Source organism: Microtus pennsylvanicus, chromosome 12 (genome assembly GCF_037038515.1).
Source record: "Microtus pennsylvanicus isolate mMicPen1 chromosome 12, mMicPen1.hap1, whole genome shotgun sequence".
NCBI classification, from domain to species: Eukaryota; Metazoa; Chordata; class Mammalia; order Rodentia; family Cricetidae; genus Microtus; species Microtus pennsylvanicus.
Window position 1 is genome coordinate 60,418,856 of NC_134590.1, and position 16,773 is coordinate 60,435,628.

General features: G+C 43.4%; 1 protein-coding gene across 4 annotated transcripts in view; it reads left to right on the forward strand.

Annotated features, from left to right (window-relative positions):
• The window catches only part of Kiaa0232 (KIAA0232 ortholog), a 62,056-nt gene that overhangs the window by 41,774 nt on the left and 3,509 nt on the right, over positions 1–16,773 (forward strand). For 3 of the 4 annotated variants that reach the window (XM_075943751.1, XM_075943753.1, XM_075943755.1), the window contains 5 exons: positions 743–809; positions 1,688–1,769; positions 3,819–7,107; positions 12,644–12,752; positions 16,191–16,288. In XM_075943751.1, the coding sequence (XP_075799866.1) occupies positions 743–809; positions 1,688–1,769; positions 3,819–7,107; positions 12,644–12,752; positions 16,191–16,288 (3,645 nt within the window). The remainder of the gene's footprint in view (positions 1–742; positions 810–1,687; positions 1,770–3,818; positions 7,108–12,643; positions 12,753–16,190; positions 16,289–16,773) is intronic. The other variant, XM_075943752.1, reaches the window with a different exon arrangement.

Sequence of the window (16,773 nt, forward strand, 5' to 3'; positions counted from 1 at the left end):
TGACTCATTTTATCCTCAGTTCCAGATCCTCTTGTGCCCTCTGTATACGCATACCTGTGGAGCTTGTGGGTGTCTGTTCTCTCCTTGCACTGTGTCAGTCCTGGCTATTGAACTCAGGTTGTCAGTCTCGGTGGCAAGCACCTTTACCATCAGCTGAACGATCTCACTGGCTCTTGCATGTCTTTGTAGAAGTATAGTTGTGCCTGTCTCTTAAAACAGCCTAGAACTTCCAAGTGTGCTTTCTGCTGGAGTCGTGCAAGTTCACTTTATAAAGGAAAAGAGAAGGAGAAGACAGGAAAGGAAGGAGAGAAGAGCTCCTACTGTGTTTTCTTGTAGGCTATAATCTCCTAGAGGACTAAGGAGGTTTTGTAATCTTTGTGTTGAGTTTGTACAAAACCGTGATTACAAAGAACAAAGAGTCTTGGTGCTGTTCTGTGGGCAACTGACTTTTGTCAGATGATGGACACTTAGATCGGCCTTATTGAGCAAGAGAGATACCGTTCTGGGAGCTACACTCATATTGTCACATTTTATTAGTAAGTCCCACTTACTGTCCTTCATTAGTAAGATGCTTATACTAGGTTGGTTTTACAAGTGGACTGTTTTTGAACTCTGTGTTGCATTTAAGAATTGATAATGTATTCCTTTTGGAACACGGAAGACTTATGGTCCTTGGTATTAATGTAAAATGCCTGTTTTCTCTGCACCTGTTGGTCAGCTGACTGTCTTCTGTCTCATACAGAGCTCTGGAATTGAAACTTTAGTGGAGGAACTCTGCTGCAGACTGAAAGACCTACAGAGTGAGCAAGGTGAGTGTGCAGGGTACTTCTCAGTGTAGTGTGTGTCTCTAGGCTGGCATTTCTTATCACTCTCAGCTCTGCAAGAGGCTTCAGTGAGGTCGTTAGTGGCCACATGGGAAATCCCTGCTCCCAAAGGTGGGCTGTAGTCCACGGGTGCCCTCTCAAAATGAAGGAACCTCTGTCTTCATTGAGTGGTTTAGGTAGGCCAACTTACCAGGCTCATTCAATCACTTGGGTTCCTAAGTGCTCTGCAGGACCTCAGGAAGAGGCTGCATTTAGCTTAAGGAACCTTGTTCCTGTCCTTGTTAAGGTCACAGTGCAGCATACAGTCTTGAAGCCTTCTGCTATTCTGCTAAGGAAAGCTTGTTTTTAGTTTAAGGCAATAACTTGGACCAAGCTAAGTGGATAGCCTTTGTTTCTGTTGGCACTGAAGCAAATCCCGTGCTTACTTACATGTTAAGTCACAGATCTAACTGTAGTGAAGTGTTTTCTTTACAGATTAGCATTAATCAAAATGAGCCAATACAAAGGCCATGACTCAGAATTTTGTGAGAAAATATTTTTGGAATATGAACAGATGTTCACTCCTTCTGATCTAATTAATAAGTACACAGGGAATGCCAGGCTCTCAGTAAAGAGCTTCCAGTGTGACTTTGTGATGAGATAAAGGACTCTCACTCAGCCTGCAGCCTGGTGCTTATGAGGCCTAGCCAGAGTGTGCCTTCTGTACACTCAGTAGATTGGTGTTATACACTGGTGTGGGCTTCTCTCTCTATGCCACAAAGGCTTGTATCATATCTAATTAAAGTTTCTTGAGAAATGTTTTAAATCATAGTGTTTATTAACTGGATATATGATAATTTTTTTATGAATTTTGTTTTTAACAGAAGAGAAGATTCACAAAAAGTTAGAGGGGTCTCCCTCTCCAGAGGCAGAATTATCCCCTACAGCCAAGGATCAAGTGGAAATGTATGTAAGACTGTACTCAATATGAACTTCACATTGTTAAAACCAGACTTATTGCTGCTACATGGCTTCTATGCCTGACATCTATATGATTTCTTCATTTAGAAAATACATTGAGCACTTAGTTGCTTGATACTCTTGAGTGAAAAGGGAGGTGGTCTAGTTTTATACTGTGCATCCAGTCAGTATTTATGGAGTGGAGGAAACAGGGACTGCTTACTGAAGCCACTTGTAGCAGCACCTTTGAAACTGACATGTGGTCTTTGAGACAGCTATAAGAAGTCATTATTCCTGTACACAGACAAGAAAACTGGGTTTCCACTATCTCCTGCATAGGATCTCATCAGACTTGTTTTCTGTCTCTTTTGTTCTTCTGTATAAAATAGTCTGTATTATAAACAGACTTTCTTGCTATGCATTTTATTTTAATCTCCTGAATCTCTAATGAAAAATTGCATTTGTTTGATTGTATTATAACATTCTCAATAGAGATCAGAAACAGTATAAAAAGTATAAAACAGTACATTAATCAGTTCCATATAATGAATTTATCAGATTCATTGTCAGTTGTTACTAGAATTAATTTTTTAATAAGTTACTAGAATTAATTCATGAGTTTCTGCATAGACTTCTAATGTGACTGCTAGAATGTTGAAAATTATGTATGGGGTTAGAGAAATGATTCAGCAGTTAAGATTACTTGCTGCTCTTCCATAGGACCTGAGTTTAGTTCCTAGCACCCGTGTCAAGTGGCTCACAACCTCTTGTCACTTCAGCTCCAGGGGGATCCGGTGGATTCTTGTCATCTCCTTGGGCAATCCCACGTACTTATGACATACAATCACATACACACATACATATAAATAAAAATTAATTTTAAAAAATAAAATTATGTATAAAGCTTTTAATAATTTGTACTATACAGCTTTAATATAGTCACATTCAGCATCTTTGTGAACATGGCCTTTGTCACTTAATGTTGTCTTTGGAACAGCAGTACTCTCAGGAGCCAGCATAGCTTTAGACTTCCTTTGGGGATCTATTCTGCTCTCAAGTCTTCAGTCTTCAACAACTGCCAGTTTTTATAGCAAGTCAAAAGTATTCCCTCCTTTTCCATGAGTTTCTAAGCATATCCAGGAGTTATGATTCAGTCAGGCTTTCATCCTAGAACATAGTATGTGTATATTGTCAAGTCTCACACCTCACAGTCAATGCTCACTAAACCCAACTGTGATCCCTATCTCTGATTGTACCAGTATCCTCATTCCTGAGCACTTAAATATGACCATCCCTACATTCCTGAGAGCCTTCTTAAATTCGAAGCTCCATGCTATTGCACGAGTAATAAAGCAGGAGTGAGAACATGGAATAGGTGGTGTTCTGACTCATTTCCTGTACTAGTCCTTCCTGCTCATGAGATGGACGGACACTGTTCTTACTCCTGTTTTGAGCCACCAAGAGATTATCCAATAAGCCAAAAGGTGCATAGAAAGTAAGTAGTAGAGCCGGGTTTAGTCTCAGGGGATATGGCTACAGAGCTTGTATTCTTAAGTCATTTTCTAAGCTGCTTTCAACTCTACTTGTTTCCACTATTGTGAGTTTAGTTATGTGTTCACTATTTTAGAGGGAGGAAATAGACTAAAATATCAAATAGTGAGTGAGTTTAATGTCACAAGCATTGTAAGTGACCAGGATGAGGTTCAACTTTAGACATTTCCTATCAACACAGTACATTCTTCCTATTACATTACTTTTGTCATTTCTTCCTAGTTGAAATTGAAGCTCTGACAAGTGTGCTGTCGTACATATTTTATAATATTTGTATAGTGCCTCTCACAGTCTGAGCAGTGCTAAAGTGATTGATTTGTGGGACTGTCTTTAATGCATAGCACAGTGTACTGTTTGGTGATTCTTTTTAAATTAATGGTTTGTTGATGGTTTAATGCTAACACTAGTGAGCTGAAGTGCTGCCTCTCAGGTTGCCATTGCTGTCTTTGTGTAGATGATAACTATAAAAAGTGGCTTGCTTTTGAACTTTTCTTTGTTTTGCAGGTACTATGAAGCATTTCCACCACTTTCTGAGAAACCAGTTTGCCTGCAAGAAATCATGACTGTGTGGAACAAGTCCAAACCCTGTTCTTATTCTAGCTCCTCTTCATCATCCACAGCCCCACCAGCAAGCACCGATACATCTTCTCCAAAGGACTGTAATAGTGAGAGTGAAGCCATCAGAGAAAGAAGCACTGCTGCCTCCATCTCCATGCATGACAAAGCCCAGAGCAGGAGCAGACATGAGAAGGAGAACAAATTAAGCAATGGCACCATCGAAGAAAAGCCTGCCTTGTACAAAAAGCAGATCCGACACAAACCTGAAGGGAAGATTCGCCCTCGCTCGTGGTCATCCGGCTCTAGTGAAGCAGGTTCAAGTTCAAGTGGTAATCAGGGAGAATTAAAAGGATCCATGAAGTATGTTAAAGTTAGACACAAGGCACGAGAAATTCGAAACAAAAAAGGGCGGAATGGGCAAAGCAGGCTGTCGCTAAAACATTGTGAGAAGGCAGAGAGAAGTATCCATGCAGGTGGTAGCAGCAGCAGCAGCAGCAGTGGATCCATCAGGCAGCTGTGCAAGCGGGGAAAAAGACCAGCAAAGGAGACAGGGAGGAGTGACCCCGGGAACACTGCAGTGAAAGATCTATATGTAGAGAGCAGAAACAACAAAGAGTACAAGGAAGAGCCACTGTGGTACACCGAACCCATTGCTGAGTATTTTGTTCCTTTGAGTAGAAAAAGCAAACTAGAAACCACATACCGAAACAGGGAAGACACAAGTGCTCTGACAGCAGAGGCAGTGGAAGACTTGTCTGAATCCGTGCATGGTCTGTGTATCAGCAACAGTAATATCCATAGAACATACCTCGCAGCAGGTACTTTCATTGATGGTCATTTTGTAGAAATGCCTGCAGTTATAAATGAGGATATTGACCTCGCTGGGACCTCATTATGTTCTCTACCAGAGGACAATAAATACCTGGATGATATTCATCTTTCAGAACTAACACACTTCTATGAAGTGGATATTGATCAATCCATGTTGGATCCTGGTGCCTCAGAAACGATGCAAGGAGAAAGTCGGATTTTGAATATGATTCGACAAAAAAGCAAGGAAAATACAGATTTTGAGGCAGAATGTTGCATAGTGTTAGATGGTATGGATTTGCAAGGGGAACGTGCAATATGGACAGATTCTACCAGCTCAGTGGGTGCTGAGGGCTTCTTCCTGCAAGACCTTGGCAATCTGGCTCAGTTTTGGGAGTGTTGTTCATCTAGTTCTGGTGATGCTGATGGAGAGAGTTTCGGAGGAGACTCTCCAGTTAGACTCTCTCCTATCTTGGATAGCACGATACTCAGTTCACACGTGCTTGCTGGCAATCAAGAGCCCTTTTCCAATATTAATGAAGGATCTGGTATAAACTCTTGTTTTTCAGTATTTGAAGTGCAATGCAGTAATTCTGTTTTACCATTTTCTTTTGAAACACTCAACTTGGGAAGTGAACCTACAGATTCTAGTGCTAATATGCTGGGGAAAACACAGTCTAGATTGCTAATATGGACCAAAAATAGTGCCTTTGAAGAAAATGAACACTGTTCTAATCTTTCAACAAGAACTTGTAGTCCATGGTCTCATTCAGAAGAAGCACGCTCAGACAACGAGACACTAAACATTCAGTTTGAAGAATCAACACAGTTTACTGCAGAAGATATTAATTATGTAGTTCCCAGAGTCTCGTCAGATTATGTAGATGAAGAACTTCTAGATTTTTTGCAGGATGAAACTTGTCAGCAAAACAGTAGAACTTTAGGAGAAATTCCTACATTAGTTTTCAAAAAAAGATCTAAGCTAGAATCTGTGTGTGGTATTCAGCTAGAACAAAAGGCAGAAAATAAGAACTTTGAAACTACACAGGCATGTAGTGAAAGCAGTCCACATGGAGATGGCTACAGCTCAGGGGTTATTAAAGACATTTGGACAAAGATGGCAGATCGGAATTGTGTGGCTGCAGTAGAGACAGAGAGACCTGGGGAGGAGTTGTTCTCCACAGATGTAAGTAACTACTGCTGCTGTCTGGACACTGATGCTAAGATGGAAGCCTTTCAGGAGCCTAGCAGGGCTGTGCAGAGATCAGAGTATCATCTCTGGGAGGGGCAGAAGGAGAACCTGGAGAAAAGAGCATTCGGCTCTAGTGAGCTGTCCAAGGTGGATGGCGGTGATTACACCACACCCTCTAAACCTTGGGATGTGGCCCAGGACAAAGAGAACACGTTCATTCTTGGAGGAGTTTATGGAGAACTCAAAACGTTCAACAGTGATGGGGAGTGGGCAGTTGTACCACCTGGTCACACAAAAGGGAGTTTATTACAATGTGCAGCCTCTGATGTAGTGACAATAGCTGGTACAGATGTCTTTATGACCCCTGGGAACAGCTTTGCTCCTGGTCACAGGCAGCTCTGGAAGCCCTTTGTGTCATTTGAACAGAATGATATGCCGAAGAGTGGGGAAAATGGATTAAACAAGGGATTTTCTTTTATCTTCCATGAAGACTTGCTAGGAGCCTGCAGTAACTTTCAAGTTGAAGATCCTGGACTTGAATATTCATTCTCTTCCTTTGACCTAAGCAATCCATTCTCACAAGTTCTCCACGTAGAGTGTTCATTTGAACCAGAAGGGATTGCATCTTTCAGCCCCAGTTTTAAGCCGAAATCAATTCTTTGCTCTGATTCAGACAGTGAAGTTTTTCACCCCAGAATATGTGGCGTTGACAGGACACAGTACAGGGCTATACGAATCTCTCCTCGAACTCACTTTCGCCCAATTTCTGCATCTGAACTATCCCCTGGAGGAGGAAGTGAGTCAGAATTTGAATCTGAGAGAGATGAAACAAGTATTCCCATTCCTTCTCAAGTTGATGTATTTGAAGACCCACAAGCAGATCTCAAACCTCTAGAAGAAGATGCAGAGAAGGAAGGCCACTACTACGGGAAATCAGAGCTCGAGTCTGGGAAGTTCCTGCCCAGGTTAAAAAAGTCTGGAATGGAAAAGAGTGCTCAGACATCACTGGATTCCCAGGAGGAGGCAACAGGGATTCTTCCAGTAGGAAAACAGAATCAGTGTTTGGAATGTAACTTTAATGAATCTCTGGAAATAAATTTAGAAAGCTCAGCAGTAAACTGTAAAATAATGACACAATGTGAAGAGGAAATCAATGATTTTTGCAGTTGCAAAGCAGGTTGTCAGTTCCCTGCTTGTGAAGATAATCCAGTGTCTTCAGGACAACTGGAAGAGGTATGTGTCAATATTGAATAATGGATTTGATCAGATAAAGAGTAGCCTTATCAGCCAAGAAAAGTGAGACTGAATTACTGGAAAATTAAGTATTTTAGAATTTACAATTCTTAATTTATGCTTAAGGACTTAAATCAATTTGCTATTTACAGATCTGAAGTGCAAATTGACTCTTGCATGGAAATGGCAAAATAATTCACAGGATGCAAAGTTCTTATGTAATATGCGTGCATTATGGGTAAAGCATAAGACCTGTGTGTAAGTGTTGTAGCTTTCAGAGTTGGGGAGCCAGGATGCAGCTCCGAGTAAAGAGTGTTGGTTGGCTTTACTATAGCTGTGTATTCCATGTAAAATACCTTACATCTTGACACTGTTCTCTAAAGTGTGTTGTGGTTCATGTATGAGTGAACCCATGGTCCAAATACATGTCTTCTCCAGTGCTCTGGAGCAGGGAGTTTCATGTGGAACTGTTGGGTGAGGTTAGTGTCAGCAATTTTGTTAATGGAGTCATCATACCCCTTGAGTATATTTCTAGGAAGTACTTTGAAGTTAAATTGACTGCACCAGACTGACAGCAATGAGCTGTTCCACGGAAAAGCAGAGCTACCTGCCTGCTTTATTTGACGATTAGTTGGCATACAGTGCCTGGCCTTTTTCCAGAATCAGATTGTTAAGCGGAGTTGGAGACAGTCACAAGTCATACCCTCCTGATCCAGATGGATATGTGTTGTCCTTTCATTTGTCCTGCTCACTGGCCCCCACCCATCCTGTGAGGCCTTCACATCTACCTTCTCCACTGATACCTTCCTGAATCCTCTTCAGTCCTCAATCCCACCTCATATCGGAATTAATTTCTCCCTTTTCTTAATTTACTTGCACCTTCTGTCTCTCTTTTTTTTTATTGTGTTTTCTATGTCTTGTGAGTTCCTCACCTTTTTTTTTTTTCCTTTTCTTTTTCCAGTACTTGATTATTGGCTTCTATGGCTGAGCACTGCATTAACTCGTTAAAGTCAGAGTGCCCAGGTGTGCAGCTGCTTGCCTTTGGGTGGTTGCAAAAGCCTCAGTGGGAACTTGAGAGTTGCTGCTCTAGTCAGCATGCTTCTTAGTCCATAGAAGACCAAGTTTAATCCCCTTGAATCCTTGAAATCTGAATTGCTAAGGAAAAACCAGCAATGTTGTCAGCCTTTATGTGTTGTTGTGTTGCCCCCATTTTTCCTCCTTAAATGTTCCTTTATGTACTTTGTATTTCACCTGGTTCCAGATTGGGAAGAAAATGAGAAAGAAAATGAGGAAAGAAGCAAGATCCCACCTACTACTACCATATTCCTTCGCTTTCTAGTATGTTGATGTATTTCCATGTTCTCAGAATTCTGGGTTTTTTTTTTGAGAGGTCGTATCTTGCAGCAGATGTATGGTGACATCCTGAGAGTGGATGCTGTCAGCATCACTGCAGACTGGAGCTCACTTCATAGGCTGATTTGAGGAACAGAGTAGAGAGTACTTGAAGGGACAGTTTGGGACCAGGCTGAGACTAGATCTGTCTACCCCATCATAATCACCAGGTCAGTTTTGAGGAGTTCCTAAGAGATGCCTTTGCCTAAGTGGAGCCAGTCTCTGGAGGGCATAGACACCACTTTAAGGTTGCTAAGATTCCTTCTGTTTCAGTGCAAGAGGATGAAAATACAGAGTTTCCATAAGAGTTAGCATTAAGGACCATAGAAAGAATAGGGTTCAATTGAAAGTTAAGTCAAACTGGGCAGACATGATTTGGATGTCTGTGTGTGCCTGTCACTAAGGGAAGAGCCCCAATGAATGAGGTACCATCCTTGTCTGAGCAAAATTCAGTCTAGGCAAGAAACCCAGTTTATAAATCACATATCTTAACTGAAATGGGCAGTTCATATAAAGTTAAAGGAGAGCATACACACAGTGAAAAGGGCTCCTCCCACCAGCCCTCATTAGTGCTAGTTGTGATGAACCCCACCAGAGTATTTTCCACATGGTAAGATTCCCTTTTAACTGAAATGACCTTTATTGTAACCACTCTTCCTCCTATGTCCTATATATTGTTCCACTGTGTGGTTTTACCACGGTTTACTTGACCAGTTCTTTATCTTTTGGGACATCAGGGCCAGTGCAGTTGTGGGTGATGTGATAGGTAGGCCAGTGGAAATAAGGCCTGAAGTCTGTGGGGACTTCATCAGAATCCTCCCAGGGTATGGACACTGCAGGTGTTTTGAATACACCTGGATATGTAGTTGCAGAGGGTGGGAGGCAGGCCGGCCATGTGAGCAGAAGGTCAGATAAAGAAACTGGGCTGCTGAGATGTGTTGATTGAGTACTGAACACAGCTCATCCAGTTGTAGTGGAGAACAAAAACTAGCACATAGGGAAAGTGTGCCCCATGTGTCTCTTACACAGAAATATGGCATGGGCGTCCTCTTTTTCTGGGCTTTGATGCCAGCTTAATGCCAAGAACTTTGAACATAGGAAAGAAGCCAGATTGTTAGTCCCTATCTTCAAGGACTTCCCAGTTCTTCAAGAGATGAAGTCATTTGGTCTCAGCAGCATTACATTGTGAAGGTCAGTGAGTCTGGAGGTTGGAGAGGCAGCAGGAGTCATCCTTCCTGGCTTGTGGCACACATCCTTCCTGTACCAGCTTTGTTAGTATTATCCTACTAGACATCCACAGAGACTTATTCCCCCACCTGGTAGCTAGAATTCAAAAAGAGGCCCACCTATCCCTCAGTGGGATCAGACAGCACTCTCCTGACTCTATGCCTCCAGAAGCAGAGAGTAAACACAGGCCTTTGCAGCCTCCAGTGGATGTTCTCTTGTTACATTGTGTTTCTTTAAAAGAGTGATCCACAGAAAGCTTTCTTTGCCGTTTGTGGCCCAGCAATGAAAAATGACCAGTGGGAAAGGGGTCCTGGATCCCAAAGAAAGGAAATCTCAGCACCTTTCTCTTCACCAGAAATAGACCATTTAATGGGAGTGTGAACTATGGGGTCTTTATCCCTTCTCTTGATTGTCAGCTTCTGAAGAACTTCTGAGAGTTGCTAAGAATGTCTGTGATCAGTCTTTCTGGATAAAGGTTGTGCCTTCCCTTCCTTTTCAGTGTCCCATTCATTCCTGGAGCATGTATGGAGTGCCCTCTGCCCAGCATTGTTGCAGATGCTGGAATCAACCGAGTTCACTTTTTTTTTTTTTGAGACAGGGTTTCTCTGTAGTCTTTGGAGCCTGTCCCGGAACTAGCTCTTGTAGACCAGGCTGGCCTCGAACTCCCAGAGATCCGCCTGCCTCTGCCTCCCGAGTGCTGGGATTAAAGGCGTGCGCCCGGCTCAGATGCTGGAATCATTAGCCAAAGCCTGTGTGGAGATTTCCTGCAGGCTTGGGTGCTAACATCAAGCATGTAGGTTAATGCTCTGTGAGGATATAAGCACCATTTGAAGGAAGATGGAGCACTGGATGGATTGGGAGTGCTAGAAGTAGCTTGCTGTGTTAAGAAGCCAGGCAGGCTTTCTCTCAGAGCTGCCTTTTGAGTATATACCTGGAGGTGGGCAGGTGCAGCTCCTATGGTTAGTACTGCTCTGTTCTGCCCTTTTCCACTTTTTTCTGTTCATCAATTGCTTCCCAGCCAAGGCTGGCCATGAACTTGTTCTGTGTGATCCTCCTGCCTCTCCCTCTCTGTATTTTTTTTTTTGCATTCATTGAATTAAAACATTAAACAGGCCTCATATGAGCAAATTGTGGTAGTGTTTCTGTGTTCTCCAAAAGCTGGGAGTACGTGAGTGGCAAGATGTCATGAAATGATGCATGTTTGTTGAATGTGGATGGCTGCTGCAGCATAAAAGAGAAGACAGTGAGTCTTGGCCATAGGAATTGGCACCCAAATAGAGGATTCAGAAAAGATTCCGCAAATAATGGCAGATACTGGCAAGAGCCACAGCAGGGTGTGAAGAGAGGACTTGCTGTGCTCTGAAATCAGATTAAGCATGGGAGCCAGGTTTTGTAGTCTGTAGACAGAGTGCTCTGCCTAGAGGTGCAGAGACGACCAAGAAAATGGTCTTGTCCTTAGGCTTCTGATGCTCTCACGTCTGACCACATCTTGGTGTGAACCCCAGTTCCTGGGTGGTGTCTTGACCTGTGAAACCTGTTTGCCTCACTGTGCTTGTCCTTGACTAACCCTGTGTCTCTTCCATTTTTACAAGAGGATTAGAAGATAGTTAACCTCGCAGATAGGAACCTCTTGCCTCTTCTCCCTTCAGTAGTGCCATGGGATGATGGAGATAATTCTGGCTACTCTCTTTTGCTGCTCTAAACAGCATCAAGTAATCTCCCAGAATATAGAATGCCTTCATAGGCTGCAAATTGGTATCAGGTGCTGGTATCACTTTTACTGCAGCTCTAGTACACTGCTGGCTTTATTTGCATTTAGCTCAGCCTTGTCATGCCTTTCAGCAGTACTCAATTGTCTTGTTAGAATAGACTACCAGGGGAATAAGGAGGGTTAATTGACTACTCTGAGCAGATGGTACAGTTTTCCTCAGTTACTAATTTAGAACTATTTCTGAAAAGTTATATTAAATGAAAGTAAGATGTTAAAATGTATTTCCCATTACATTATGTAATTTTAAGAAACTTACTGGATAAAACAATTTTAGACCCATAAATAATTTACAGTTCGTAGCACAACGAAACACCTGAACTTGAACACATGCTATCATGAAATTGTACACAGTTCACAGGCATTCTGATGAGAGCACAGCATAGTTACTTGGGAATGTACAAAGATGGAGAGCCCAGGGCTGGAGAGATGGCTCAAAGGTTAAGAGCATTGCCTGCTCTTCCAAAGGTCCTGAGTTCAATTCCCAGCAACCACATGGTGGCTCACAACTGTCTGTAATGGGGTCTTGTGCCCTCTTCTGGCCTGCAGGCATACACACAGACAGAATATTATATACATAATAAATAAATATTAAAAAATTAAAAAAAAAAGATGGAGAGCCCAGGCTTTTCTCTGGGGAGCTGGTGGCAGGCCTCTCAGGCCCAGTGAAGAAGGGACCATTCCAGGATCCATGTATATACAAAAGTGGCCTCTGAAGTTTATGACCACTCCAAGGACTTGTTGGTCACCAGTGACAGCTGCTGGTAGTCAGTTCTCACTTTCCAGGAGGGAGGGCAGGGTTTGAGAGGCCTCAAACATTCCACTTGGGAAGGGTAGAACCCTTCTCTCCACAGCACCTCAGGCTCAGGCCACTGTTACCTGCTGAACTTCGGTAGTCTTGGAAGAGGTTTTTGTCAAGATTTTTGTTCTGCTTGGATTTGAAGTACTTTTTTTAAATGAAGGCTTTTATGTATATTGAGCAATATATTGAGCTTTTCCCTTTGTCTTAAACAACAAAAAGCTAAAAAAGAATTTTTTTTAACTCACCAACCTAAAATTTCTAGGTAGTCCTACAGTAATGCTTAAAGTTTTTTTCTGTCTGTCCTGGAGATTTGTAAACATGCTCTGTGTTTGGCTTCATTTAAACAGTTTCCTGTACTGAACACTGATGTGCAAGAAGTAACAAGAAATCAAGAAAAGCAGAGCTGGTGGGAAAAAGCCTTGTACTCTCCCCTTTTTCCCTCGTCAGAGTGTGAAGGTAAGGAGACTGTGTGTCATTAGTATGTTCAAATTTCTAATTGACCAAGAGCAGCAGACTTTTCTAAGAAACACCAAAAAAGTTCCTGTGGCTAGCACTTTGTTACACCCTAAGGACACAGAGATGAATGCAAATTGGATCCTGCTCTTATACCTAGCCACAGTCTGGTGAAAAAAGGGTTTGGAAGTTCATTAGAATCATAAATGGTTCAGACCTTTGATGAGCTTCATGTGGCTTCATATGGCCACCATGACCATCATGACCATGGTAATCTTTGTGCAAAGAAGTCCTCAGAATGTGAGTCAGATTGAAAGAACAGGGTCCCATTGGGTTCAACTAGTTTGGAACTGAGCCAGAGTCGGATAGGAAGGAGCCTACAGGTATGGGAGCCTGGCTGCTGCCTCAAGCTTGTTGTGCATTGTGGGGTGGTCGTGGAAAGAACTTCAGTTTGCCGGGTATTGAGGAATAAGATGGAGAGATTTTTAGTGGTTGCACCTGCCCTGAAACTGAGGCATGAACAGCAAGAAGGAGTTAGGGGAGACTCTAGAGCAGTGGTTCTCAACCTGTCGGTTGTGACCCCATTGGGGTTGAATAGGTTATTTATAGTACAGTTCATAACAGTAGCAAAATTACAGTTACAAAGTAGCACAGAATAATTTTATGGTTCGGATGACCACAACGTGAGGAACTCTATTAAAGGTCACATCATTAGGAAGGTTGAGAACCAATGCTCTAGAGAGAAGGGTGGTGAGGACAGTTCTAGTTTACTAAGGAACATGCCAGAGTCCCAGGAGTATAGATCCAGTCTCCTGAGTGACCAGTCTGCAAGCTAGGTGACTTTAAGATGCAGGTGCTGCACACAGTACAGGTCAGAAATCCCTAGAACTGTGCTTCAGAAGCCCCTCCCAGCAAGGAGCTAGGAGAGGAAGAGGAATATCACAATGTAGCAAAGAAACTACTTCCTTTAGGCATGATTTTAAACAACACTGAGTTCATACTTCCTCACTTGGTTCATTCTGTTCATTAGTAAGAACCCAGTTCCAACTCAGCTCTGAATCAATCTGTTGGCTGGTGCCAGTGAATGGCTGTAGGTAATGCTTTTGTACGTGCATATAAAATGGTTCATAAAGAAGCTCTGTGGAGAAAGAATGGTGGCCAATCTTCTGAATGACAGCTGTGAGTTTTGGTTCCTGTGATGCTCCCTTGCAGTGACAGTATGAAGCATTCTTTCTGTTCAAATGCCAAGGGTCTGTAGCCCAACATGGAGGTTATGCAAGAAGACAACTGGCTACTCACCCCTTCAAAGGACCAGGCATTCCTGAAGGTTCTAGGCCAGAAACATGATAGTAATCAACATGTTCTGTTCTGGACACTGGCTAACTAGAACTCTGAGCATCCCAGGGGAGAAAGGCTACCCCCTTGTTGAGTCTGATGAGGAGACAGAGTATGTTCTGCTGTGTATTTGTGTCTTTCTGAGCAGAGTGCTGCTCTGGGATGTGCAGAAACACGCCTGTCCTGGGTGAGTGTCTTCTGAGTGGGGCAGGATACATACCATAGCAGCTGGGGCTGTAGAGCAGTAGCACTGTCTGCTGACCTGGCAGAAGATGGGATGGTACAGGAGTGTGGTTTGTACAAGGCCACTCAGGTGCAGAGACTTCAGAGGGGTTGGTAACATTCTCCAGTACTCACACCGCAGCTAATCTGTGCTTTGCAGACTCAGTTGGTATTGGCATGTATTACCCAGGTTGTGTGGAATGAGCCCTTTGGGGAGCAGCACATACTGTGATGAGGGCCCAGGTTGGGAAAGCAAGGCTGAGATGAAGCCTAATGCCTCTGTACAAGCTAATGGCCCTTTTTGTTGTCTGTATTTGTAAAAGGAAGCCATCCCTATTGGGATGGTTGTGAGGAATAAAGATGCCTCTTTAGCAGGCAAAGGGCCTATAACTGTAAGCCACACACAATGATTATACGACAAACAGTAGCTGTCACTATAAGCATTACAAGAAACGTGGAATGAGTTCAGTATGATTCTTTGCCAACCTTCTGCCTGAAGGTATGGAGATGGACATCCTTCTATCCAGTAGCATTTCTGATCTGGAAAAGAGCCACCTTCCCTGCCACAGTCTTTCTTCTGGTCCTGGAGTGTGTATATATGTAGAATGAATGGGATGAAATGAGGACCCCCTCCATCAGAATGCAGCAGCCTCTTGGCCTCCCAGAACCCGGGTTCTGAGTTAGGGGCTATCAGAGATGCTGGTGTACCTGTCCACTTCTTCCATAGCACCTCCTTTAAGAGGATGGTGTTTCTTCTGTTTTATAAAGGTGGGGTATGGGACTTTGAGAGTCATGTCACAAATAAAGAGCAGAACCTGACATCCACCTATGACTTTTGTCACTCAAAGCCAGGGTTATTCAAGTAATGCCCAGAACTGGTAGGTTATGGAGAATACCCACATGGCAAGCTAAGTCTATACTTGGTGCCCAGGGTGTAACCCTCATTAAGGCTGGGCTTATCCTCTGTGGCACTGGGCACACAGTAGCCATAGCATCCCATTGATACCTGTGGTGTAACCCTAGCAAACAGGGATGCTAAGGGATCAGCATTCTCTAGCTCTTGTCAGAGCCAGGTTCAAACCAGCCTGGTTGGAGTCTTCATCCTTCGCTGTGACTCCATCACAGTTGCTTCTTGGTGGGGTTGGTGGGCAAGAGGCTAGGCTAGACTAAAACTAGGTCCATTGCAGGGACTGTGCTCAGGAATCACCTGGAGCTTCTCAGAAGGACCTAGGTTTCTCCAAGTCCCCCGGGTAGCTGTATTCAGCATGGGTGAAGCACAGTTGGATCTGCTGGTGGATTGGTTTCCTCTAACTTATTCTGCATTGCCTTCACACCTGTGGGCCTTGGACAACTGGACCATGAGGCTCCTTTCCCCAGGGCACAAGTGTTACCAACTGATGGGCATGGTATTGAGTTATAACAGGCCAGCTGTTTACCTGCTTTGCTTTCTCATTGGGCTACCCCTGTCTGGAACCTCTGCTCCTGTTCATCACATTTCTGTGGTCCATTGTCCATCTCCCTCCTCTTGACACTCACTCTTGAGAGTGCAGTCCTCACTAGTCCTTTCCTGTGCTCCCAGGACCATCACATCATAGGTCTGCGTATATATTTGTTGAATTGTTGGGAGAATGTTTTACAGTAGAATATGCTTATGCTGTATGGTTTTTATTATTATTCATTACTCATGTGTGGCTAGAAGTTTTCAGTTGGCATCGTGTTTTCTTGTGTACTCCTGGCTGGCTGTGCTTTCAATGACAGCCTAATCCTCCAGAGGGCGGGAGGCTGAGCTTTTCTGTGAGATGAGACAGGGGCGTGTGTTTCAAAACTGTCTTAATTGAATTTCCCCCTTTCCCTCTTTTCCCTTCTCCATTCACAATGATTAAGAATGTTATACAAATGCCAAGGGAGAGAATGGTATAGAAGAGTATCCAGATGCTAAAGAGACACCCAGTCATGAAGAGCGTCTGTTAGATTTTAATAGGGTAAGTGGACTGTCCTCTTCCCTATCACTCTAGTCACAAACTTGGGAGCCCTGTGACCCACCGTGGCCCACATTCCCCAGATCCATGGGTGTTGCCTTTGTCCTCTTGGCCCCTCCTTTGGGTCTGCTTAATGCCACTCCCCACCCCTGACCATTTGCCAGACCTGATGTCCCTCCAGCTCTCCCTATGCCACTAGTACAGGGGAGCTTTAATGCTGTGTTAAGCCTGTTGCTCCTTGTTCAATCTGGGGCAGCATCTTCCTCCTTCCAGTGTGCTTTTCCAACCTGTGTAGGACAGACCCTGCCCTTCCTGTGCTCTTGTGCACTCTCTGGGTGGAGCCCCACCATCCCAGATTCTTCTGTCTCTTCACAAGCCTGTGAGCACCATGAAGATACATTCAAGATCTTGACCTACTTTTAGCTCAGTCTCAGGCCTTCCACTGTTAAGGCAGGTTGACCAATGAATCGAAGGAAACTTATTTTCTC